Source organism: Orcinus orca, chromosome 2 (assembly GCF_937001465.1).
Source record: "Orcinus orca chromosome 2, mOrcOrc1.1, whole genome shotgun sequence".
Classification (NCBI taxonomy): Eukaryota; Metazoa; Chordata; class Mammalia; order Artiodactyla; family Delphinidae; genus Orcinus; species Orcinus orca.
In genome coordinates, this window is record NC_064560.1 from 188,313,404 (window position 1) to 188,339,206 (window position 25,803).

A 25,803-nucleotide genomic window follows, 5' to 3' on the forward strand; every position below is an offset into this window, starting at 1 on the left:
CACCATTGTAAAGCAATTATACTCCAATAAAGATGTTAAAAAAAAAAAAAAAGGATGGAATTCTCATTTCTGCATGACAGAGGCCAAACTGTCCAAGGTCATAGGAATCGCCCATGGTTGGTAGAGCTAGAAATCAAACGTGGGTCTTCTTGGCTCCAAGATGTGAGATCTACCAACGACCTCTCCCTCCCGGCCACCTGCCTGGGCAGCTCTGAGTCTCAGTCTAACTACCTCTCCCTCCCGGCCACCTGCCCGGGCAGTTCTGAGTCTCAGTCTAACGACCTCTCCCTCCCGGCCACCTGCCCGGGCAGTTCTGAGTCTCAGTCTTTCTCCCCGTTGCCTCCTCTCAGCTGTTGTCTCTGCGGAGAGTGGTGAGGTGAGCTCCACTGCATCTGTGCCCCAAGCACCCTGCGCCTGCAAGTCCTGACTCAGGGACACCTGTGCTCTTCTTTGCCGATGTCCACTGCTCCCCCTTCTCCTCTGCCTCCCTCCCAACCACTAAACCATCTGGATCGGAGTCCAGCCGTGTGCTGGTAAAGTTGCTCTCCGAAAGAAAAAACCCCAGATGCGTAGCATTTGCCACTTTCCGTGGTATAAATACTCCCTCCGCGGCTGAGTTCACAGGACATCACTGTAGGCGGAGCTGGGAAGCCGGGAACAGAGCAGCCCACCAGCCCCGCAGGCACCGTCTGCGTCCTCTAATTGGCAGGAGCCCTGAGCTCCTCGCCCCCCACGAGAGCAGAGAGGGGCAAGAAAGGCAGGCGATGCTGGTGCCCTGAGACGCGTGCACCCCGTCGGCCAAAGCACATGTTACCTTGATGGCTGGGCGGGGTCAGCACAAAAATACTATTTTCTCCAGGATCGAGGACAGAAAGGGAGAAAAGAGGCCCGTTTTCTTCTGTCATCAAGCAACTTGACTCGGGGAAGCTTAAGGCATCGTTGAAACGCCCTCATAACGCCTCCGACATCTGGCCTTTGTCTTCTCCCGTTCAGTCTCCAAAGGATCGTTGGGCAACATGGCCTCCTAAGCCTGCATTTCCCTAAAGCCAACTTTCTTGTACACCGGGCTGCGTCCTGTCATACTCGTGGGTGGGTGCACGGTGGTCGGGGGTGACTGCTGGGAGGGGTCACGGGAGGGGCTGCTGGCAGCAAGGAGGATGGGATTGCAGCTTTAATCATTCCAGAGGCAGGAGCAGATTCGTCCCCTTTGTGTAAGACACCAGGCAGCAGGTACAGAACCTAACAGCTTGTGGGAGTCCTAATTAGAGAGCCAGGTATAACTCCGTTGACCTGCCCGGCTTTGAAAGGCCTGGAAAAATGCATGTTTGTCCTTAGGAAGAAGCAGATTTTGCTTCTCGCTTGTTCTGCAAGGTCCCCGCGGGGATCGCTTGTTGGCACTTTGATTCTAGCCTCCTGCATCTGCCCGGATGCCCGCTGCCCGGACGTGGAGGATCAGAGAGAACCTGCGGGGACCCGGGTCCCTACAGGGGAGGGGCCGTTTTCCACAACAGGCCTGCTTCACGCCTTTGTTTATGAAGAAAGACGCAGCATCGTACCCCACAGCTTCCCCCGTGGGGCTGGGCCAGCAGTTGCTGCTTCATTTGGAAGGACATCAGCCAGCATTTCAATTACGGATCTAATCAAGACTGACCTCTCGGCAAGGCCAGATCCCAGGCTGAGTGTGTGTGTGTCCAGGATTCCTTGGAGGAACAATCACTGCTGTTATCAGCTTGGGTTATCCCCCTCCCAACCCCGCCCCCCCAACCCGGGAGGCTGCCAGCTGGCCAGAGAATCAGGTCTCCAGGAGACATCAAGAGGGGACAGTTCACGTTTTTCTCGAGAACCAAGGCCGCCTTGACTGTCAGACACCATCGGAGTCTAGGTAAAGCTAGAACAACCCCTGACACAGAGCAGAGGCTCAAATACTGAGTCCTTTGCGGCTTTACACGCCTTCTGGGCGACTAGCTGATGTTCTGAGAGGCATGAAAAGAAACAATACCTGCAAAGGTATTTTAAGAGACAGGTGTTATGTAAACACCAAGCAGATGAGGAAGGTGGAGGGAGGACGCAGCCTGGAGGAGGGACGAGAGGGACCGCGGCACAGTCAGTGGACCTGGCGGGAAGTGAAGGGGCAAAGTAACCACGGGGCGAAGTGCTTGGAGTCCCGGGAACCTTGGCGGAGGAGCCGTCGAGCTGAGGAGCTCGCAAAGGGCGTTCCCAAACTCTTGGAGTCTTGGGCTTTCTGGACACCGAGGCCCAGATCTGAGAGCTAGTGGGGGGTCTCTCAGACCGCAGTTCTCTTCTCTCCCCAGGAGGCAGCTGAGGCCTTCCTTGGAGGCACGTTGGGGTAAGGCCACCTCCGGACCCCGGGCAGCCTTCTCATCAAATACCCCAGCGTGGAGCCCCTGCACACCTTGGACCCCTCCTTGGTCAGCAGGTTTCTAAGAGCAAGGGGTCTGCGATGACAGGCCCCAGAGGAGGCTTCTGCACATCTGGATCCAAGTAATCACCTTTCCAGAGCCTGAAACCTGGTGATTCTTGGTATTTCGTCATTGGTGCATTTGGCATTCCTTCCTCCTAAAGCAATCCTTCACCACCACCCCACCCCCTTGGTAACAGGAGGGACACCAAAGGCTAACCCAGAAACTTTTCTGCATGTGCCTGGGCTCCTAAATCAGTGCTGAAGCTGTCGATTCAGGCATATCCAGGGTCCGGGCAGCTGTGAGCAGGAATGCTACACAGCAGGGAGAGACCCCTCTGGGCAAGGTGAGAGGCAAGAGGAAAGACAGAGACTTCACTGCAGTTGAGAGCAAAAGAGAAAGGAGACAGGCTCAGCAGTTGCTGCTTGACTGTCAAGTCACAGAGTCAAGCCCTCCAATCCCCAGAAGATGGTGAGAAATTCCACTCCTCCCACCAGAGCAAGGGGCAGAGTTCTCTGGGGCCAGGGTCACCCTGGAGGGGTCCAGAGAGCTGATGCCTTTCACCCCACCCCCAACCCAAGAAAGCAAGTGCTATTATCCCGTTTTACAGATAAGGAAAGTGGGCATGAAACCTTCAAAAGTGATGGAATCAGGATTCCTGGTGGGTCTGCCACTCAGTGCTGTGCCCTTGGCAAGTCCCTTCCCCTGTCTGTCTCAGCTTCCCCAACTGTGAAAGGGGACGCTTAGATTAGGGAATTCCACTGGCGTTCTAAATCCCGGACTGCTTTCAACTGTCTGGGGAGCATCAGGTCCAAAGGCTTTCATCTGCCACCTGTCCACCCTAGGCCCTCATCCTTGATATCGGTGAAGGAAAACCAGAAGCAGTACCTGGGGGAGACTTCTCACAGGAGGTCCTCCCTAGACCTCTGGGCTGAAGAGTTTTAAGCTCAGACTGTCAGAAGGTCCGGACAACACGTGAGAGAGACATGGCCCAGAGAGAGCCCAGAAACACCAGCAGGGGCGTCTCTGGGACCAGCCCCAAATGATGGGGAAGCAATTCAGGCACGAGACGGGTCGGAGGCTGCCAGCCCGGGTGGCTCCAAATGCCACCATGAGAAAATGGTGGCAGCTACGCCCTCTGGCTGAGTTCAGAGGCAGGCTGCGCGGGGGCAGAGGGAGCTGAGGAATCCAAGTTAAGCAGCAGGGCTAAAATCCTGGGAGGCCTGAAATAAGGAGGGGGGATTAGGGACCGGGATCTGAGAACACAGAAGGACCCTGGTAAATGAAAAAATCTGGATCAAATTCCTGATCCAAGCTAGGGAGCAATAACTGTGGAAAGGCAGGAAAGCAGTGGAAGCGAACCGTCAAATCGTCCTGGAATAATGGGGCAGAATTTCTAAGAATAAATGGTTTGGGTAGAGTATGTCAGATTTTAAATAATTTTAGATCATCATTACTAATGAGACACTGAACCACTCTGCCTGTAATTAGTCATCTAAGACTCCAAAACAAAAGAGGAATAAACACAGAATTCATTTTTTCCCTTAAGCTGCAGCAAAGGAAAGCCTAGTGACACGGCTTGCATTTCAGAACCTGCCCTGGGTCTGTGTTGCTTCTGGGTCTGTGATTTCAGTCCTCAGGGAACGCAGGGGTGGCCCGATGCCACGGCTCCCTGGCCAGCACCCAGAAAATGCTGCAGTGGGAGGATGGACCCAATCATCAAGCAGAAAATGTCTGCAGAGAACATCCCTGCACCGACTGATGCTGTTTGGGGTGGGAGGGTTTCTGGTGGGGGCGGGGGGTGGCGGGAACAAGGGCCCCAAGTCACACAGGAGTCATGCGGATGTACAGCACACGTTCTGGATTCCCAGGCGACACTCCTTTTGCTCCAACAAGGACACACGTTCCCAACAAGCCAGAAGCACACAGTTTCAAAATGATGTGAAGACATAGCTTGTGTCGTAAAACCTTTCAATTACCTGCTTCTTCCCTCAAGTCATTCCCAATACCCGCCACACCCGTCCCCACTCAAAGGTCCTCTCTGCTGGGTTCGCTCCCCTGATCCGCTTTGGCAGACTCGCTCTTTGACTGTTTCTGCCACTGCTGTCACCTCCCTCCCAAAGACGGGTGCAGGTGCTCTGCAAAGCCGGTTAGGGCAATGTGGCCTCTCCCTCCCTTCCTCGGAAGACGCCCCTCCCCAACCCAAGCAAGATGTGAGAGCAGAGAAGATATCTTGGTGCTGTGGAAATAAGGAAGCTGCTTTCATCTGGGTTTGGGGTGGGGGTCAGGGGCAAAAGAAGAGGCTCCCTCAGTCTGGGACCAAGAGTAGAAGGTGGTCTCGTCCTGAACGGGACGCCAGGCTCACAATCTATGGAGGGAACCAGCAGGAAGGGCTGAGGGTGTGTCCCGAGTCACAACCAAGGGACAAAAGATCGTCCTTGGGGAGAGATGGCTTGGGGGTGACCAACAGGAAGTCCACTACAAGAGAATTCACCTGGCCTGAGGGAGTGGGGTTTGGACGTCCGTTGTTTTCAGACGGGAGATGATGTTGAATGATACTTGCGTGGCACACGGGGCTGAGGCTATCCCTTTCCTGGCTCACCTGTAGCCACAGGACATTAGCAGGGAGGCTCTGGCCTACAGGGGAGGCAACAGGTGGGAGCGCTGTGGCCCAGGAAGAAGCTCTGTGTGGCGGAGGAGGGGTGCTGCCGGGGTCCACGCAGCTCCAACCCCTTGGCGGCTGCCTTGTCAACACGTCTGCCTCGGTGCCCCCGGCCGCCCGGGGTGGCCATTTCAGCCTCCCCAGCATTTGAGTCTGAGTCAGGCCTTGGCGCCTGGCATCTAGCTTGGCAGGTGAGCTCCTCTGGGGAGCGGGGAAACAGAGCACAGGGGCTTCGACCAAGGAATGGTGGATTCTTTTTACATTACCATTTTGATCTCTGGTCTGGAACTAGGTCTCTCGTGGGTGTGGTCAGGTGAGTCCGTTTCTTAGAGGTGACCCTCCCCGACTGGACTGAGAGAGCCTGGCAGGCCCGGCAGACAGCTGCACGGGGGCGCCTGCCCGCCCTCGGCCCGGGCCTCGCCCCTGTGGACTCCAGTAGTGTCCCACGGCCGTCTGTGGTCTAAGGATGGTGACCACCATGCTCCCCAAATGGGGTTCAGGGTCTGACACAGAAGAATGTGCTTGGGGACAACAGGACAGAGTGTCTGAACTTGAGAGGGGTCATCACCGCGCCCCTCCCGGGGCCCCTGAACAGAGGGCTGCCCCTCCAGCCTTCTGTCATGTTCAGCCCCTGGAGCAGGTCCACAGGTAACCACTAAGCTGACACACCTGACGGGAGCCCTGCCTGGCAGCCCAGCAAGTCCTCTCTGAGATCCCGCTGCCCCGGGAGGTGCATTAATTAGCCCTGTCCAGGCCTCCACGGTCTCCAGTCCCACCTCAGTGTCATTTCCTGTCCTCGTGGTCGATGGGACTTTGTGCAGAGGCGGAGCCACAAAGAGCTAGTAAACCTGCCCGGCGGAGCCAGCATGTCCCCACGAGAGCTGCTCGGTCTGTGCAAGGGAATTAGCACCCAGGCTTTGGGGGGCTTCACTCATAAAAGGGGAGTAATGACATCTGTCAAGTTCACCATCGCCTGTAGTTGTTCTCCCCCTCCCTCCTCCCCAGCCCACCCGCCCCACGCCGGCCGGCCACCCCTGGTCTACACAGTCACTGGGCTGCCTCAGGCAGGGCGCCTTCCCCCAAGGAGCAGACAGACCCATGAGCAAACAAGTCCGCGTTGGTTCAACCGGTGCTTCCAGGGAGGGAGGTCAAGGGGCTGAGGGCCCCTCTGTCAGGGTAGGTAGGTAGGGGGCCAAGAAACGCTTCTCAGAGGCAGTGACTCCTGAGCCGGGCTCCACGACAGGCTCTGCCCTTCCTGCCGCCCAGGCTGATGCCTGGTACCTGACCGCCCCTGCCCACAGGCCGAGGGCCCACCCCACCCTGGCCATGGGGGCACCCATCTTCCACAGCAGCCCTGGTCTGGCCCAGCTGGGCCTCCCCCTGAACCCAGTCAGAAGAGATGCTTTTCGCCTCTACCTGACAACAAGTCAGGCCAGCTGGGGCCTCCACCGTTCCCTGACTCCTTTCAGCCTGGATAACTAGGGCTACAGGCTCAACAGAAACAGTCAGAAAGTAATACTTAAAAAGGAAAGTGTAATACCATGCTCTCGGCCAAGCACGTGCCATGATATATTCTTTTTTTTTTTTTTTTTTTTTTTTTTTGCGGTACGAGGGCCTCTCACTGCTGTGGCCTCTCCCATTGCGGAGCACAGGCTCCGGACGTGCAGGCTCAGCGGCCATGGCTCACGGGCCTAGCTGCTCCGTGGCATGTGGGATCTTCCCGGACCGGGGCACGAACCCGTGTCCCCTGCATCAGCAGGCGGACTCTCAACCACTGCGCCACCAGGGAAGCCCCATGATACATTCTTATTTCAGCTCCTCCAACTGCTGAAATTTGGTTCAGGAGGAAAGCCACACCCATGGTCAGTTCCTTCAGAAAAGAACTCCCTGTCAAATCGAGGCAGAGAGGCTTCCACCACAGGCAGGTGGGACCTAAATTATGGAGACTGGTAGTAACGCTCATAGCTAGTGCTTATGGAGGGCTAGGCAGCCTGTGTGACTCACTTAACCCGCAAAATCACACCGCCAGGGGATCACCTTTATTATCCCCATTTTATAGCTGAGAAAATGGAAGTACAGAAAGATTAAGGGATGTATCTCAGGCCACACAGTTGGTAAGTGACAAAGCTGGGACCCAGGTGGGTTGGCTCCAGTGCCATGCTCTCAACCTCTGTGCTGTCCTATCATTCAAGCTGGAGACTCTTAAGTGACTCTACCTTCTTGTCCTGGCTCTGCTCCTAACTTGAAATATGACCTAGGGCAGGTCACCAAGGGCAGCGTCCCCATCAGTAAAAATGAAATTCTCTATTTCATATTTCATACTGCAAGAATAAACATCAGATACGGTGAATGAGGTTTTACATTTCTTTTTTGAGGTTAAGGTTATATTCGTGCTAATTATTAATAATTCTTGGGGGACTTCCCTGGTGGCACAGTGGTTAAGAATCTGCCTGCCAATGCAGGGGACATGGATTCGAGCCCTGGTCGGAGAAGATCTCACATGCCGAGGAGCAACTAAGCCCGTGTGCCACAACTACTGAGCCTGCACTCTAGAGACTGAGAGCCACAACAACCGAGCCTGCGTGCCACAACTACTGAAGCCCGCACACCTAGAGCCCGTGCTCCGCAACAAGTGAAGCCGCCGCAATGAGAAGCCCGTGCACCGCAACGAAGAGCAGCCCCGGCTCACTGCAACTAGAGAGAGTCCGCGCGCAGCAACGAAGACCCAACGAAGCCAAAAATAAATAAATAAATCCATTAAAAAAAGAAAAATTCTTGGAAGGGCCTGAAGCTGTCAATGTTGCTCAGAGGCAGTGTGTACCATTAAGGGACGGGAGGGAAGCTGGAGTGAGGAACAGGGGCTAAGCATCTGGTAGAAGGCCCTGCTCTTTCCTCTCCTCTGTTAGTTTGAGTCCCAAATACTGTCAGTAAAGACAGTAGAGAAGTTAAGGCCTGTACACTTTTCAAAGAGTACTGTCAACAGCACACAGATGAGTAGGAAAGGTGGACATCTAAATATTTCAGTAGTCTTCCTTTAAAGAAAACAATTGTTCCCCTTATGTTTAAAAGCATTTTAAAAATCCTGGAAGTAAATGAAATACAATTAATAGATGAGAAGGCTTCTCACTAGACGATGGTAGTGTTTTGTTCCCTGCCAATCATTCTTTCTATGTACAGAGAGAAATCGATACTTTCGATGAAAGAGATCCGTTTCTCAAGATCAGCATTTGCAAGGGGAAGGGTATCTCCATTCGGCTTCATTACCTTAATTGTACCTGGGTCTTATCCAGAGTAACAGGAAGGATCAAAGTTCCCTTCTTTAAGACTGGCTTCTCCAAGGGAAAGATGCGGAGCCCTGCCCTGTCTGGGCCCTGGGCCCTGGGTACCCCTTACTAAACTGATGGATAAGCTAGACAGATACACAGACAGTTGCCGCCTCTGGAATCACCCTGAAAATTTCACGACTTCATGCTGCATCTCTCATCCAATAGGGGCATCAACTGGAAAACGTGCTTCTAAATCATAAAATAGACGCAAGCAATTTCCTCCAAGTTTCATGAAACACTTTAAAAGAGGGAGAGAGAGAAAAAACACCAAAGTTTCATAATTTAGCAGTGCAAGCTGCGTCAGGCAAGCCGGAGTCACCTCTTTCCCTTGATTCAGACCTGCCCTGCCTGCCACCCTTCTGGCTCGTCATGCGCAATGGGATGAAGTATTTTCGCACAGTAGACGCGCGTGTAAGCTTGAGGACAGTTTAAAGAAAGCTCCGACTTCAGGTCCCTCTTTGAACTTCAGAAGAGCTGCCGCCGTCTCCGAGCAATGTCATTAGCCTTGTTCGGATGCTTCCGGCTCAAACTTTAGAGCTGCGAACACGACTTAAAATGAAGTAACCATCCAGAAGACTTGTCCCCCTGCACCGCGCATTTCAGGTCCTCCTTCCAGACCTCCCGCCGACGTGGCGTGCCTCTGGGTATTTCATAACAGGATGCACTTTTCCGACAGCGCGGCCGTTCTCTGCCAGCCTTTGCTACTAATGTGCTCCCGGAACAGAACTGCAGCACCCATTCTGAAGTTCTCACACTTGATGTCACTACAGATTTCTGATGTTTCTGAAAATGTAAGATCACGGAGGAGACCCTCGAAGACACCTGTGCTGAAATCTTTAGCCTGGAGCTGTCTGGATTGAACTGAGGTGTGGGGTGAGGCGTGTTTCACGCCTCATCCACAGAGGTCAGCCAGCACTTTTGGACCCTTCATGCCCCAAACAAAAAGTCTATTCTATTATTCAACTGGCCACCTACAAGAGCCCCCAAAGTGTCTTTCCACTGAGCAGGAACCCCCTGCAGCCTCCCTGGGGGTCCTTGCTGAGCTATTCATACAACCCACCATCACGGGGCCCTCAGGCTGAGGCAGGGAGGCCTCCGCCCCACTCCTGGGAGGACCCCTGGCCTCCGATGGTCTCTCTTCCCCATCATCCTCCCCTTTCTTTGGGGAGCTCCACCAGTGGGCCTTTCTCACTACTTCCTGTGGCAGAGGGGGTGAAATTCACACTGCCCACCCCCGGTCTCCTAGCTACCCTCCTTTGAAGGATGGATGGCCTCTGTCCCTGTCCAGGTGTCCAGCCTTGTCGTGGGACCTTCGACATTCAAGGCCGTGGTCCCTGGTGCTTCCTCTCTGGTTTCTCCCCGCTTCGGCATTAGCTCTGAGAGACTCTCATCTTGCCGTAGCTGGAGGCCCATCCCTTGGGGACACGTCAGTCCTCTTCCTTCCCTGCAGGGTGGGGTTGGGGCGTGAGCGGGGCCCTCCGGGCCCAGCCCCTCTCCAGCTCACACCCTCCCCAAAGCCGCCCGAGCAGAGCACGCCTGTCTCCCTCTCCTGCGGCCCCAGCCCCCAGCACGCCCTGGACGACCCCCACCATCTGCTTCTGTTTCACACCTCTTTTCGACCTGTCGAGTTCATTGGTGATGTGCTCCAGGATAAGTTACTTTCTCAGCAGTATTTTCCCCTCTAGTCTTACCAACATCATCTCCCCGCACACAGCCTTTCTGGCTTCCTTCCACGTTCATCTCCCTCTTGAAGGCTCTCTCTGTTCCTTTCTTTTTTTTTTTTTTTTTTGCGGTACGTGGGCCTCTCACTATTGTGGCCTCTCCCGTTGCGGAACACAGGCTCCGGACGCGCAGGCTCAGCGGCCATGGCTCACGGGCCTAGCCACTCCGCGGCATGTGGGATCTTCCCGGACCGGGGCACGAACCCGTGTCCCCTGAATCGGCAGGCGGACTCTCAACCACTGCGCCGCCAGGGAAGCCCCTCTGTTCCTTTCTTACCCTCCCATCTCACACACTGCCCTTGGGAGCCTAGGGTGACGTTATCAGAGGGCAAGCAGGTGGCCCTGTTTGCAGAGCCTGTCCATATCCTGGTCATCGTGTCCCTGTCTACCCTGAGTCCGTGCCTGTCCTTGGCCTGGGTGGTATCACCCAGAGGCCGTTCCTCTGTCCTTAGTCCGCCGTGAGCCCCCTTTCCCTCCTCTACCCCCTCCTCCTGAGCACAGGGTTACTGGTGTGGAAACAGTTGCTCTATGTTTCATTAATTTATCTCAGGTCCTGGGAGTGAAAGGCTTTTTACCATGGCATGCAAATGTATGTAAAGTTATATACTTATGCAAAAATGATATGAACATATGCCTTTAGATTTTCTGGAAAGAAGTCTGATCACTCTATGATTCCCTCCCCTTGTCAACAACATCACTTTGTAATTCCTTATCCCGTCAGCTCACCGCTCCCTTACTATCTGCCCACACTCAGCTCTCTTGTCTTGTGCTAACTCATTATTAATATTAAACACATGATTTCTCTTCTTTCTTTGCCCTGTATGTGAATTTAAACACATCTGTGAAGGCTGAAACTATTAGAAAACTGTCAATTTTCACTGGGGTTTAATTTACATTTCTGTTGTCAAGTCTGACCTTGTATTAACTTTAATACATTTAATACTTTAATGAATACCATCTGCCTCCAAGTCGTTATTGCTTTTTAACAATATTAATGTGTTTGCATTTCTCTGAAATCGTGCCTCTCCTACGAGCTGGGCTGGGCGGTGGCACGTCCTCCCCCTAACCTGTCCTAGAAGGTAGCAAACAATCGTTCCTCAGGGAACAAGCTCGCGCCCCGACTGCTAACCGTTCTCCGTGGCCACCGTCAGCCCCTGGTCTCCACCTGTGACACACAACGTGGCTTCCTTCCTTCAAATCGGCTCCCTCCGACTGCCCCTTGGCCCCTCTCCTTCCTCTCTGAGCATCAGGGCTGACGCAGACGCACTTTCCATCCTCTGGGCTTTTTCCATGACCTGCAATCTGCCTGCAGTCGGTTCCTTCCCTTGGAAGCCCCTTGGCTGGTTCTTCGGGATGGTGCTCGCTGCTGCGCTCAGGTCCTTCAAACTCCTTCTAGTCTGACCTCTGACCCTCGCCGTGGCCTTGCGGCCAGGCCTCCTTGGCCCACCCTGTCACTTGCGCACCCCACTCCTGAGAGCCAGGCAGGTGCCAACGCTCACATCTGTTTCCGCCTCCTCTGCCCCGTAAGTCTAGAGCCCCCGACTCTTCCCTTGGACGTCACCTGGAAAAAGGCGGCCTCTGATCTCCCTGCTGACAATTCGTCTTCACTTAGGGGCTTGCAAAGCAGTCTGGCTGCCACGAGGGTAGAGGCAGGACCTTCTGTGACTCAATAAGAGGTTTCCCTTCCTGTGCTTCATGTGTGTCTGGGGCTAAGATTATGCCTCTTTATGCACCAAGAGGGTGAGCCAAAGGAACAGCGCTTTCCTGTGCCGCTGGGGTGGGAGGCAGGAAAGAGAGGGCTGTGATGTTTCAGGGCTGGGGGCCTGGGTTCCAGGGGCTGCCCCTCCGTGGGCACCAGGAGAGTCGGCAGTACCGGTGGGAGGGGAAGCTGACCTTGGCTGCCGCGGGTCTCCCGCCAGTTGTGGCTGTGGCTGGGAGGACGCAGGCCAGCTGGCATCATTTACGAGGTCACCAAGAAGGAACTGGCCAAGCCACCCTTTGGGACCCACAACAAGCACAGTCACTGGGCAGTTTCGGACCACGAGAATCTGAACTCCTCAAATTTGTAGGCCTGTCGGACTCAATCTGCCTCCAGTCTAGATAGTTTTTGAATGTATCAGGATGCGTGGAGAAGTTTAAGAGTTTATTATGATCGCGATTTTCTCCTGTTGAGACCTCCAAGGCAGCTAATGTCTCCAGGCCAGAGAAGGCTCGGTTGTTGCCCTGGATCCAACAGGCAAGGCCCCTCCATCACCCGGCCCTCGCTCACCGGCTCTCCTCCGCTGGGCCCACTGCTGCTCCTTTCAGAAAGGAAAGCGTCTGGCATTTGGCAGGGAGCTCAGGTGTCTTGACAAGCTCCAAAGGTGAAACAGAAAACTTTCCCGGTGCGATTTTCCTATTTGATCTTTTGTCTCATGTGTTCCCCTTGGGGACGAACAAGAAATACTTCTCTGAATAATTCATAGGCCCCGGGGTAGAAACACGCTGCCTCTTTTTAATAAAAAGGCTGGGTACTCGGTGTTGATTATACCTCTTCTGTGATACTTCAGCAAAAGCAGGGAGATCTCAAAAGCTCTTTACAGATTCCTCTTACAATAGTGAGACAAAAATGAAAAGCCATGGAATATTTTTAACCAAACAAACTAATGTTTGGATAATACGTAAAATTATTTATAAAGCTGTATTGAACTACAAAATGCTCATAAAGGGAAGTTGAAAATTAAATGATTGTAATTATTACAAGGTCTGATTTATTTTTAAAACTGAAAATGATTGTCTTCAGTTTTCTATTTAATGAGCACCTACTAGGTGCCAGGAGCTCTGCTGGACTCGTTATGTAAACCATTTCATGTTGTTCTCACAAATGAACTGGGTAAGGAACAGCTCAATGCACAGAAACACCGAGGCTCTTAGAGGTTAAGTGACTAGCCCAAGGTGTCCCGGGGGCAGGGACAGGGCTGAGTTTGAACCCAGATCTGGCTCAGAAGCATACGTTTCCCATGGTTCCTAATGCTGGGCACCTGGGCCCTCTTCTGCTGAAAACCACCAGTTACTGCTCAGCTCCATCTACATTTTGTGATGTTACTGTGAGCAATGGTGAGAGAACAAAGCCTTTGGGACCCTCTGGAGAACATTTTACTTATTGGTTACAAAACCGTATCCTCTTAGCACTGGACAGAAACTCACAGCCTATCTAGTTGAATACTTTCATTTTACAGCAAGGAAACCGAGTGCGGAGAGCTTATGGGCTTTCCCCAAAGTCAGAGAGCGAGCGAGTGACACGGCAGGGCCAGAATTCTGTCCCTGGACACCTTGTCCGATGCCCGTTCCTCCACGTCACACCCCCCGATCATACACGCTGGGCTCCCGAGGGCTGCCCACCTGAAGGTCACCTCGGCTGCATTACGGGCTTTTCCCTTCCCGTGGCTCATGAAATCAGAGATGTCCTACCGCTGAGAATGAAATACAAATTCAGAAGCTAAGTCTGGCCGACAGGCCCAGAGAAAGCAGCTTTTCACCCGCTCCCTGGACCCGGTTCATCTCCAAGTCTCCATCCAGACTCTCGCAGGAAGGGGACAGCAGACGGGCGGCTCCTGGGCAGCCGCTGTGCCCCACGTGTGAGTGGTCTATTTGACCCCACCCAACTGAAACCGAGGTGGTCAGGTGGCCAACTCCCCCGCAAGGAAGGGAGGGGAGCAGTGGGTCAGCCCCGGGCTCCTGGCCGGGCACCCAGAGGAGGGGCATGTGCGGCTTCAGAGCCACCACACCCGTATGCAGTGTGGACGCCGTGGTGACTTACCTGGGTCCTCTGGGCACAGTAGGGCTGCCCCCCGTCCTCTGACAGGACGCTCCCACTAGCCAGTGGCCTCGGAGACAGGCTGGGGTCTCGGCTCCCTCAAGGTAAGAGAGCCCCCCAGGAGGTAAAGTGCTCTGACTTCTGTACTGAAGGCTCCCCAAGGTGCGGACACCCCCAAGGTGGCTGCTATAAGCAGCTCGGAGACCAAGAGGACAATGACAGTGCCCAGGGCCACAAATATGTCTTTATTAAAGCCAGAGCCACAAGGTGGCTTGGACTGCTGGCTGGAGACCGTTGACTCACAACTGTCCTCTCACACTGATCAGGACCCCCAGGCAGGGTCGCTGAGGCTGTGCGCTGCCGATTCCTACGAGCTCCATGTGCGTAACTGCAAGCAAACGGCGCCCGCTGGCTTGATGCACCTTGACAGCCTGGCAGCCCCGGTGCATCTGGCCTTTGGAACAGGAACAGGGTTTGAGGGTCAAGAACTATGTGCTGCTTCCCGGGGGACCCTGGTCCAGGGCTGGAGGCCCCGCCAGCGCTCAGACTCACCAGCCGCTGCATGCTTTTCACGTGGGTGGGGCTTATGGATAAGGCCTCTTCGTACCACCGCCGGGCCTCCTCGATGTTTCCTCGGAGCTCGGCAACCTGGCCTCGCATGTACAGGACGTTGTGGGACATCGGGAAGAGGTTGGCAGCTTCTTGGGTACAGGCTGTGGCTTCTGCCGGCTTCCCAATGCCGATGTAGACTTCAGCTGTGAGGAGGAGAGCACAGGCAGATGCTGTCCTGGGCCACTGCCCTTCAGGGGCCCCGGGACATCGCCTCCCCTCCACCATGGGAGTCTGGCAGGGGCCCACCTGGAATACGCAGGGCCCAGAGCCAGCCAGCCTAGCGTCAAGGCCGTGCGGCCTTGGAGGGGACACTTGTCACCACCGATGAGACGGGAGTGAGGCCTGCCTGGGCCCTGCCCCCCCCATTCGGAGGTCACGCATCCTCAGGGCGCACCAGGGACACCTGCCCTCAGCTCTGGCAACCACAGAAGAAGGGCTGGATGAACCCAAGGACAGGCAAACCAGAGCGGCACAGCCCCTCACAGGGCAACGGCTCTGCTCTCGGGCTGGTTCCCCTGATGCCAGGAAGTGTGACAAGGCCAGCAGGCGGTGCTGCTATGGGCACGACATAAAATCACTGCTCCATCAGACCCTGCCCTGGACCGACCAGGGAAAGCCACTGCACCGGGGGGACTAGTAACTGTATAACACTGACGAGCCATCGCTTTCCAAAAAGCAGGAAAATGAGCTCTCCTCCAATCTTAGGTCTCAAGTCTCCCACGCCTACGTGGAGGGTCCCTAATTGCTCTGCAGCCCTGGCTTCCATCATGCACGTCCCGTGCCCCCAGCCATCCCCAGGTCCGCTCAGATTCCTCATTTCCTTAGGGCCCTGAGGTCACGGCCCCACCGCCTCTCCAATGTAGGGCCTGCGTTGGCTGGATGTGGGAAGACTCTCCCTCCTCAGCCACACCTGTCAAGACCACCACCCAGAGCCCCGCTCAGGTGGCCGCTGTGCTCCGGGCCCACGGACCCCTCCTCCCACCCCCGGGCAGCCCCTTCCTCGCCTGCTCCTGCCCTGACTGCTGGCCTCCACTCCTGGCAGAGAAGGAGGTTTTGTGCCCATATCTCCAAGTTACGTGTATATGCACACATTGTGTATAACGGAAGGCACACGAGAATAGGAATGATAGAAGAACACAATACAAAGAAACAGAAAACATTGACTTTTTCCCTCACGCCCCTCCCGTCTCTCCTCCAGCCCCTCTGTCCCGCGCAGCCACTGACAGACCAGCCTCCCCAGGCAAAGCTCCGGTGGGGTCACCACCCTGCTGCAAAGCGCTCCTTCCGTTCCTGGGCACCCCTCACCCCCTTCAGTCTTCCCTGGAACGGCCTCTGAGAGGCTTCTGCTGACCATCCCACCTAAAACTGCTGCTCCCCCTACCCCGTCCTGACCCAGCACGACCCAGTTCCTTTCCCTGCTTTCTCTTCCAGCCAATACCAGGCTCACCCTGTCTGTCTCACTCACTGTCTGGGGGGCCCCTCTAGGACATAAGCCACCACCTTCACACTATTCACTGCTGAGTCCCCAGCGACCGGATGAGCGCCTGGCAGAGCGCAAGAAATGGTTGCGAACGAATGATCGGTAACAGTAATGATACCAGTAGCTAATCATCATCAAACATGGGTTTTGTGCAAAGAAGTGCTCTCATTTCTGCTTTTGTCTGCACAGTGATCCACTAGGTACTATTATTTTATCCCCGTTATACAGACGAGGAAACTGCGGCACAGACAGGCTGAGCAATTTGTCCGAGGTCCCAGGGCAAGGTACAGGCAGGCGTGGCTTTGCGGCTGTGCTCTCAGCTCTCTACAGAGAACAGTGTCTCCCCTGCCCCCAGATAACATCCAGACCCCTTTGCCTGGCATCCGGAGCCCATGGTGACTGTCTCTACCACCCCTACTAACCTGTGTTCCTATTGCTTCCTACACCCCCGGGCTCTGCCGTGTTAAGCCGCCGCTGTTTCCCTGGGCTTTTGTTTATTCTCTTGCCTCTGCCCTGATGGTGTCACCCCTGTACCCCCTTTAAAGCCCAGCTCAACGGCCACCACCCCCGGAAGCTACCTCTGACCCCGTCCCACCGCCCCAGCTGGAAGGGGAGCCCAGCCTGGGTATCCCTCTGATGGCTGTGTCCCTAGAGACATTTGGTGAGGGGTCCTGGCTACGCCCCCGGACAGCACGTTCTGCTGACATCCACCCTTCTACCTCCCCACCTCCAGCTTCAGGCGCGGAGACTGGAAATTCTGGGTGGGCAGGGTGTGGTCAGTGTCGATGCCACTGCATGGCCCTCTCCTAAGCACCTCACTTCCCTGGTGACCATAGTCACACCAGTGACTGACTCCTCAGGCCATGAGCAAGCCCGGGGGAGGCACAGACCCACCCTGCACCCCATCTGTGCTTCTGGCCATCAGTCCCCCTCAACAGGGAGCAGAGGTGATGGGCTGGCCCGGGGACCTGCGGGGAGAGGCCCAGCCTCTCAGACCTGGAAACTCGGACACTCACATACAACTGAGCTCTAAGTGTGGCCGGGCCGGCACTGCGCCTGCCTCACGTCCTCCGAGACTCCTCTCTTGAGGTACTTACTGAGCACCTACTACACACGGGGCCTCTGTAGGAACAGAGACCACACGCGTCTGTCCTTCCGCCTGGGCCTCTGCAAAACCTGCCCTCCTGGGAGATAGACACGCAGGGCTGCCCGCTGTCTTCCAGTAACACGACTCTATCCAAGCTCCCGCCAGAAGAGTCCGGGGTGTATCTGGCAGTTTCAGGTTCCGGAGCCTGGCGGCTGCGGGGGCAGCAATACAGAATGTTCCTCCCACTGTATGCTGCCTCCTGACTTGCTTCCCTTTGGGGGTGAGTTCGTGTTCATTTCCAAGGTCCCAGGGCTGCCTGTGGGTGGGTGAGACGCCACAGGCCCCTCCCGTCTAGATCGCTCCGGAATAAAGGCCAACTTGGGAGAGCGGGGACGAAATGATTCCAGAGCTTTGTTTTGCTTTTGATTTTTAAATTTTATTTTATTTTATTTTCATTTATTTGTTTTTTGGCTGCTTCGGGGCTTAGTTGCGGCACGCAGGCTCTTCATTGCGGCGCGCGGGCTCCTCTCTAGTTGCGGCGTGCGGGCCTAGTTGCCTCACAGCATGTGAAATCCCAGTTCCCCGACCAGGGATCGAACCCGCATCCCCTGCATTGGAAGGCAGACTCCCAGCCACTGGACCACCAGGGAAGTCCCCAGAGGTTTTATAACAAGAATCAAGGTGTATGTTGCAGCAGTGGGGGGAGCCTTGAACACCAACACAACAATGTAGATGACACCCTGTTCTGTGTGGGTCCCCGTGAAAACAAACACGGGACCGAGTGTCTTCTTGGTTCCGTGTCTTCGGCTACAGGTCTGGTGCCTCTCCTCCCTCCTCGTGATGAGGAAACAGACGACGGGGGCTGAGCTGAGTCATGATTGAGAAGGTGGGAGAGAGGATCCAGACCCCCGAGGACTTCTTTGCCGTGCTGTCCAAGTTGTAGGGGCAGGCTCATGTCACTGCTGCGGCCTGTGCTCCCGAGGCAGAGGGGCGGGCGAGTGCACGGCCCGCGCTGCTCCCTGACCCCTCCGTTTTAAGATCAAACAGAAGGACACAGGCGCAACGGGCTGGGGTGATTTTCAAACCATTTCTCCCCAGTGGAGCCTCTTTCCTCCAAAGAGATCTTAAGAGTGGACAGCTGGCCTCCCTTCTTGGTTTGGCCCCCTCTCCGGGTCTCTGAGGCAGCACTGCCTCCACCTTATTCAAGCCCTCCTTCTCCTTGCTACCAGGACTCTAGGGTACCCCGTTGGTCAGCCAGTGTCAGGGGAACATGGAGGGTTCGATCCCTGCGCCCAGGCCTTGTGTGTGACCTTGGGCAAGGCCATCAACTTCTCTGGGCCTGTTCACCTGCCAGGTGGGGCCTGAGGCTGGCCCGCGTCTCAACCAAGAGGGTGGAAGCCTGGAGCCTTGAATGCCCGCATTCTCGGCTTGCTCCTGCGGGCGTGATGCTGGGCTCTGCCCCTGCGACAGCGAGGCCAGCAATTCGGGACGGGTGAATTCGATCAGCTGTGATGCACTGGGAGCCCAGCTGAGGCCAGGAGTCACGATGCATCCTCCGATTCAGCCTCCCTGGGCACAAAGCTGGGAGTGTGATCTCCATCTCACTCCCTGTCTCTTTCTTAACTGGCTCAGAACTCAGGACGCAAACAGAGGTGTACTATTTCCCTAAAGCCTCCAAAAAATGTGATCGGTATTGTCTTTTCCCACTAAAACTATGAGCAACTTCCAGCCACGTCACCTCTGCACCCCTTAGCACAGGCCTAGCACTTAGTAGGTGCTTAAGGAAAGACTGTAGACTAATGGACACTGCTTGCGGGTCAGAGGAAGGCAACCGTCTCTGTGGCCCAGGTCGATGAGGAGTCAAAGGCCAGAGAAGTCACAGCAAGTGATGCTCCCCGACCCCTTCACCAAGAGCTAAATTCAAGTGAAAACAAAAAACACACAAAAAACCCCACAAAGGGCCTTTTGAGCTCATTAAGAGATATAAGAGCTTGTACCGAAGGAACAGCAACAGAGCGGGAAGCTGGCTCTGGGAACTTAAAGCTGATCGGCTCCTAACAAGAACACAGTTCAGCGCAGTGTCAGAGCCCCCGCTGCGGGACGGGCTCTGAAGGGTCACTCTCTGAAGAGGTCACAGGGACAGAGTCTGTCCCGGTCGCTGGCAGCTGACAGCTGACAGCCTCTAACGAAAGGTAAGGTGCCACGCAGGGTCACGGACACTTTCTACCCCTTTCTGAAGCTCAGACTAAGCTCTGGCTGTCCTCTCTGGACTCTCTTGCTTTCTCCTTGCTACCAGGTTACTATGAAAAATGCTGGAAATACCCCTCCACCCCACCCCCGCTTGCAAACCCTCAATGGTTCCCAACTGCAGGTGAATGTAACCCAGATGTTTTTGCTTCCCGTTCTAAACTAGGACCCTGCTACCTTTTCACTCCCTCCGTGCTCCATTCACGGTCTCACCTCCACACCTTGGCTGTGCTGTTTCTTCTGCCCAAAGTGCCTTCCCTGTACTGTTGCAGACCCATCACTCCTCACCCTGGGTTCCCGCAAACCTCGCCCTGCACATGACGTCCCCCCAAACCCCACCCTGCACACGACTTCCCCAGATAGGCCTGGGTGCGTCACCCCTCCACTGCCCCGCGTGCTCTGGGAAGTCCCTCACCCCAGGCTGCCCCGTGCTCCCGTGACTTGTGTTATCCCGTAGAGGTCACGTCCCTGGAGGGCCGGGATCAAGTCCGCTCCCCTGTGCGTTGTGCCTCGCGCAGAGGGCTTTCCGAAATCGTTGGCCAAACCAAGCTAAAGATGGGATCTGAAAAGGGCTGAGCTATAGTGCCAAGGCCCGGGGCCTCTTTCCTCCTCAGTGGTGAAGGGGGCTCCCGATAGGGGGACCTGGAGTGGGACGCACCCACAGCCCCGCACGGGGCCCAGTTTCCTCACTCGTTCATTCACTCTTCTGACACTTGTCAAGCACCTGCTTCACGTCGGCTGCAAGGCTGAGAACCGGCTCCCATTGCCTGCCTTGGGCTCAGGGCTGTTTGGGTCGTGCGCCGTGCAGAGGCGCTGTGCGGAGTGGGGCTGACCAGCCTGGACCCCGCTGGCCAGCTGTGAGCCTGGCGTAGGGCTGCATCTGCCCCTGGAAAGCGAGGAAGCTCTTCTCACCAAGGTGCCTTCAGCTAAGGCACACCTGCTCCCTGGGGCTTAGCCTACCCAGAGGGGACATTCCTGTGAAACTTACACAAAGGAGCCGTGTATGTGAGAGGCGGCCCGAGGGCTGTACCTGTGTGCGAGCCATCAGATCCTCCATTCCCCCAGAGGTCTGGCAGAGAGGGATGCAGAAAAAGGCGCGTGGGCCATCAGCTTCTCTCGGTCTTGCAGGCAGCAGGGAGTTAGGCCTGCAGACTCGCCGACCCCCCGAAACCATTTCCCTTTCCCCAAACCCTGCTTCCCTAGAGAGAGGAGACTTGGGAAACAACCTTAGCACGCTGGTCCTGGGACAGCCTCCACCGCGGAGGGCAGGGCAGCGCCAGCGCTGGGCGCACGTGTCTGCCGAGAGACCAATGTCTTTGTCTCCACCTTATTCAAGCCCTCCGCAGCATTTCCTACCTGCCACACGCACTTAAAAATCATTATTTTACAATGGGGAGAGGGAAGGGGGCAGGGGCAAGGGAGGGGTAGGGGACTAAGAGGTATGAACTATTAGGTATAAAACGAGCGGCAAGGATACATTATACAACGTGGGGAATATTTTATAATAACTATAAATGGACTATAACCTTTAAAAATAAATGAAGATACGATGCTGATCAAGAAATCATTATTTTAACAGCTATGGAGTGTCTGACCCCCACCTGTTGAACACTCTCATGCATTTTCTGTGTGACTGTCAAACTGTCGTCATTTTGCAGAGGAGGGCACTAGGGTGGTGGGACCAGGATTTCAACTAGTCTGAGTCCAGAACCCAAGCCCTTGATGGTACCGCGCAGGCTGCCAGGACGTAACCCCCCTTGGCTGCCAGGACGCCACGTCTCCCGGTTCCCTCCCGCCTTGCTGACCACTTCCTTTCTGCTGCTTTGGCTTTTCCTCTCCTCCCCAAATTTTGAATGTTGAGGGCTCGGGTCTGGGGCCTGGCCCTTTCCCTTCTCCATCGACATTCTCATCACATCCCTTGGCTTTAAATCCCCACTCGCAACTTGATGTCTCTAGCCCAAACCTCAAGCGTAGACTTGAGTATCCAGCCACCTGCCTGACACCTTCACTGTGGGTCCTCAGGCACCCGACGCTCCCAAGTTCAAGGAGGGCTCTGGTTGCTCTTGCCCCCCCATATCCCCACCCATCGGTTCCCACCACCCAGGCTGCCCGTGGCAGGAAGAGGAATCACCAGTTACCTGCTGGCTCCAGCTCCCAACACAGGAGTCTTCCTTTTCCTTCACCCCTACATCTAACCCATCAACAAGTCCTATCAGTTCTGCCTCGAAAATGCAACTCAGGTATCCCCCTCTCTCCACCCTCAGACCGGCCGTTCCCCGCGGTCACACAGACCGAAGTTCCTGACCTTGCCTCCCCACGGCACTGCCTCCCGTTCCGTGCCCCCCATTCCTCCAGGGTGATCTTGTAGCAACCTCCCTCTGATCCCTTCATCCCCCCGCTTGCCGTCCTTCCACAGCTTTTCAGTGCTTTTAGGAAGAGATCCTGACCTGGTCACCAGGGCGCTGGCTCGTCTGGCCTCGCCTCGGCCACGTGATTCTTCCTCTCTAGGCTGCATGCCCTGCGGCCCTGCCATTTCTCTAACCTCAGGGCTCACGTGGCCCACAGGCCTGTCCACGTGTGTCCTACGCCTGCCACGTGCTCAGGCCTCCTCCGGTCCTGGCTGGGGAGGACCTCGGTTCCCAGTTCTCCCAGAGCCTACACTGCTGCTCTGGGGTACTCGGCACCGTGGAATTAAGTGCTTCTGCAGTTGTTATGTTTCACATCTGTAAACTCCATGAAGGCAGAGCCCGTGTCCGTCTGCTGACCCCTGAGCTCCAGAGCCTCGCCCTGAGGACGCACGTGAACAGATGCTCACAGCTGCGTGCTCCATAGCTGAGTGCCCTCCCTGGGCGGGGGCTGGGGCCCTGGGCCCACACTGGTTGGGTCTGGATTCTGGTTTCTCCACTTACTAGTCATGCAACCTTAGGCAGGTGACGTGAGAGCTGTGTCTTGGTTCTTCCATCTGTAAAATGGGGTGATTAAGGGGTATTTATACCTTATACGGCTATCACAAGGACTAAACAAGTTAAGACACATAAAGTCCTAGGATCAGGTCTGACACATGCACGGTGCTTGGTAAAGGTCAGCTACCTGCAGGTTGTAGACCGTGAATCAAAACCTCCCAGGGCAGCAGAAGGGGCAGGTCTGGCGGGGCTGACCCACGGAGACTGGCACCGTGTCAGGTCAGGCTTGACCCCTGGGTACCACATGTTCCCTCCTGCAAGCACTCCCTGTGCAGTCACCCTCACGCCACCTGTCTGGGAGCTGTCTTCACCTTGTCATGGGGGCCGTGCCACAGGATTACCCTTCAACCCTGCCGATGCAGCCTCCCGGTGGCTGGGAGGAACCTAGCAGGGGGAAGGGCAAACGGGACAGGCCAGCCAGGGCCAAGGAATTTGTGAGAGTATCACAGCTTTACATTCCCAGCAGAAATCAGAAAATCTGATCTTGCACATCTAAGAATAGCCGTTGGTTTCGACGGTGAGAGATGCCAAAGTGAAAGCTATAATTATTAGTAAGTAACAAGCAGAAATTATCCACCTACTGCACAGTCATTTTTAGCTGCCATCCCAGAAGTGGAAATTGAAGGATGGACACCAAGAAGCTGCTTGGCTTGGGAAAGGCCCTGGTTCAACTCTGAATGACTGTGAATGTATGAATTTCCAAAGGCCAGTGATAAGGTGTGCATTCTAAAGAAAACGATGTATGACTCCCAGGAAGATATGTCTCAAGGTGCAACAAACATCAAAGGCTCTAATTCAGCTCACCTGACTCCTGCCCAGTGAGACCACAGAGGTGCTGGTTTCTATTTGGCCTGGGTTTCCCTTCTGCATAACAGAGGAAAAGAACGCTTTGGACCTTCTTTGTAAGATGGTGTTTATACAAATGGCACTAGAAGATACTTGGAAATCCAGGAAAAGAGACCATAAAAATGGGTAGTTTCTTTCTAAATATCATGTGATACCCAGAGCTGATACCCAATCTTTTGATACCCAAAAGATTGATAAATGTAAAAAAAAAAAAAAATTTGGCAAAAAACCCCCAACAAAACCCCAAAACACAAACAAAATTAAAATGGGGGGAAATACTTAGAGCACATATGGCACAAGGCCAACTTCTTTGACACATAATAAGTGCTTACGACTCAAAAAGAAAAGCTCGGCATCTAAGAAGATAAATGGGCAGAAGCCAGGAGCAGACAACTGAAATACCATTTTCATCTATCAGATCGGCAAAGATCTTGAGGTCTGATGATTTGCTGTGTTATCAAGAATGTGAGAACATGGGCATTCTCACCTTGTTGACTGGAATGCAAACTGGCACAATTCTGTGGAAGGCAATGTGACAAAAGTTACCAAAATTAAAGAGTACGCACCCTTTGATCCGTCAATTCCACTTTGAGGAGTTTACCTTACAGGGACGGAACAATCTATAGACGGCTACTCATTGACGCATCGTCTGTAGCAGCAAAATACTAGAAATCATCTAAATGTTAGTCAGTGGGCTACTGGTTAAATTACGGTAAAATCATACAACGGATTTGCTCTCTGATGTGCCGAAGGGCAATGGTCTGCGCCGAGTGTTACACCCCGGCGGGGGTGCACACGCTAACGGTGGTTGCCGTGGGGGAGTGTGACTGACACTTGGGATGGCAGAAAGCCTCTCATTTCACATCTCTTGTGCCTTTTGAACTGTGTATCATGTGCGTGTATTATTTTTTCAAAAATAATTTAAATAAAATTGTCACATGGGTCCAAAAAAACCAAGCAACAAAACATGTACAACCCATGCCAGTTGGCCACCAGGTACCCTGTGAGGAGCCTGAGGCCCTGGGGTCAGAAGTGTCCAGGAAGGAAGAAGAGGTACAGCGGGAAGGGGCGCCCAGGGCATGGGTCCCATCACACAGGACGGGAGGGACCCTGGATGGTCAAGCATCCCTGGACTTCCTGGGTCTGTGCTCCCCACTGGGCCTGTGGCTGATGTCCTCACAGAGCAGCCAGAGGCTCCGGTGTCCCAGTCATGATCTCTTTGCCACTCAGATGACACACAAGTGGCTCAGGGACCTGCTCATATAATAGGCTGGAAATCTGAGGTCGTCTCAGAGTGGCCTTACCTGCCAGCCTCAAATCTGGGGCCACCTCCAGCACGGGCCTCCACCACAAGCTCCCACTACACTCAGATCACCAGCAAAAACAACCAGGAGAGAAGAGACCCGCAAACGCCACAGAAACACCATGGCCTTGGGTGTGAGGCCTTGATCTAGTTTCTTCCAAAGCTTGCGGCATTTACAGAATCTGGCGGTATTGTTAGAGCTGACGATGGACGCAGATGTTACCTGGTTTCCATAAGTTGTCAAAAAATGTGAGTCACTTTTAGTTTGCCACCCAGAGCAGTAAAGCTCAAACCACCTATGGTAAAACCTTACAGTTCAGTGGAAGCTTCTTTTATGAATTCCTTCTGAGTTTACCTCTTCAAAGACCATATTGAATATACGATACCATTCTAATCTTGACTCAAAGTCAGTGCTTTGAAAGAGTCAATATAGCACCAATCCTATAAAGATTATAATTTGCTTCACTCATTCATACTATATAAGCGGGACTTACATTCTGCCTGGAGTTTAAGGCAAGTATGATATTCCATTTCCAGAATTCAATCCCACCAACTCGTAGAATGTTAAAAGCCACACGCGTTAATAGCAATGAGAGCTTTATTCTGTCCTATAGGCTATGGCAATGAGAAAGGGATGTCACACGATTGATAAAACTTCAAGGATAACTCCAAAAGGAATCTTAGCTGCCGGGTTCTTCAATGTTCTAATAAGCAGCTACAAAATTTCCTCCCGAGTCATGGTGGGTCACGTCGAGGAGCAAAGCCTGGATAACTGAGGGAGGGGCAGCAAGCCACTGGGCAAAGCGGTCCTGGGACTCAGTGACCCTCACCAAGGTCATTAGGTTTTCCGAGCCACAAGCAAGAGAATGCCTGGGAGGTCAAGGGAGCTGCTTCCAGCCTAGAAGGATCACCTTCTGCCCTTGTGGTTTCGTAGACATTAACCCTTTAAAAACTCAACTTCATGCCCATTTTGAAGGACAACTCTGCCCCTCTACTAGCCCTGCAGGTTCGGCCAGTCTCACCTGGCCTGGACACTAAAGTGAACCCCTTCTCTTTTTGTTCTTTGCCGTCACTGCTCACGAGGATGACTGAGTAGGACAGGCACCAGGTCCTAGACTGGGGACCAGCTTTTCTTCAAGAGAGCCACAGAGGAAGGCATGACTGCTGTTCCCGGGCCCTTGAGTCAGCCTGTCTAGAACCCAGCAAGAGGCTGAACGCTGGCCAGCATCTGCACAGGAAGACCAATCAGCACGTTCGTGAATCATCCCTCTTTTGTATTTCTGCTTAGAAGAACATAATTTGTTAATTTACAGTGGTTGTTTTGGCTCAATTAAAGATGC

The 25,803-nt window shown here is 54.3% G+C and overlaps 1 protein-coding gene across 12 annotated transcripts in view; it reads right to left on the reverse strand.

Moving 5' to 3' along the window:
- The window catches only part of TTC7B (tetratricopeptide repeat domain 7B), a 238,036-nt gene that overhangs the window by 16,599 nt on the left and 195,634 nt on the right, over nt 1–25,803 (reverse strand). For 9 of the 12 annotated variants that reach the window (XM_049706983.1, XM_049706981.1, XM_049706980.1 and 6 more), the window contains one exon: nt 14,478–14,680. The exons of 1 other annotated variant lie outside the window; for it this stretch is intronic. In XM_049706983.1, coding sequence (XP_049562940.1) covers nt 14,478–14,680 — 203 coding nt within the window. Of the gene's footprint in view, nt 1–12,838; nt 14,380–14,477; nt 14,681–16,255; nt 25,692–25,803 lie in introns of those variants that run through there. 2 more of the 12 variants (XM_049706982.1, XM_049706984.1) reach the window with 2 other exon arrangements.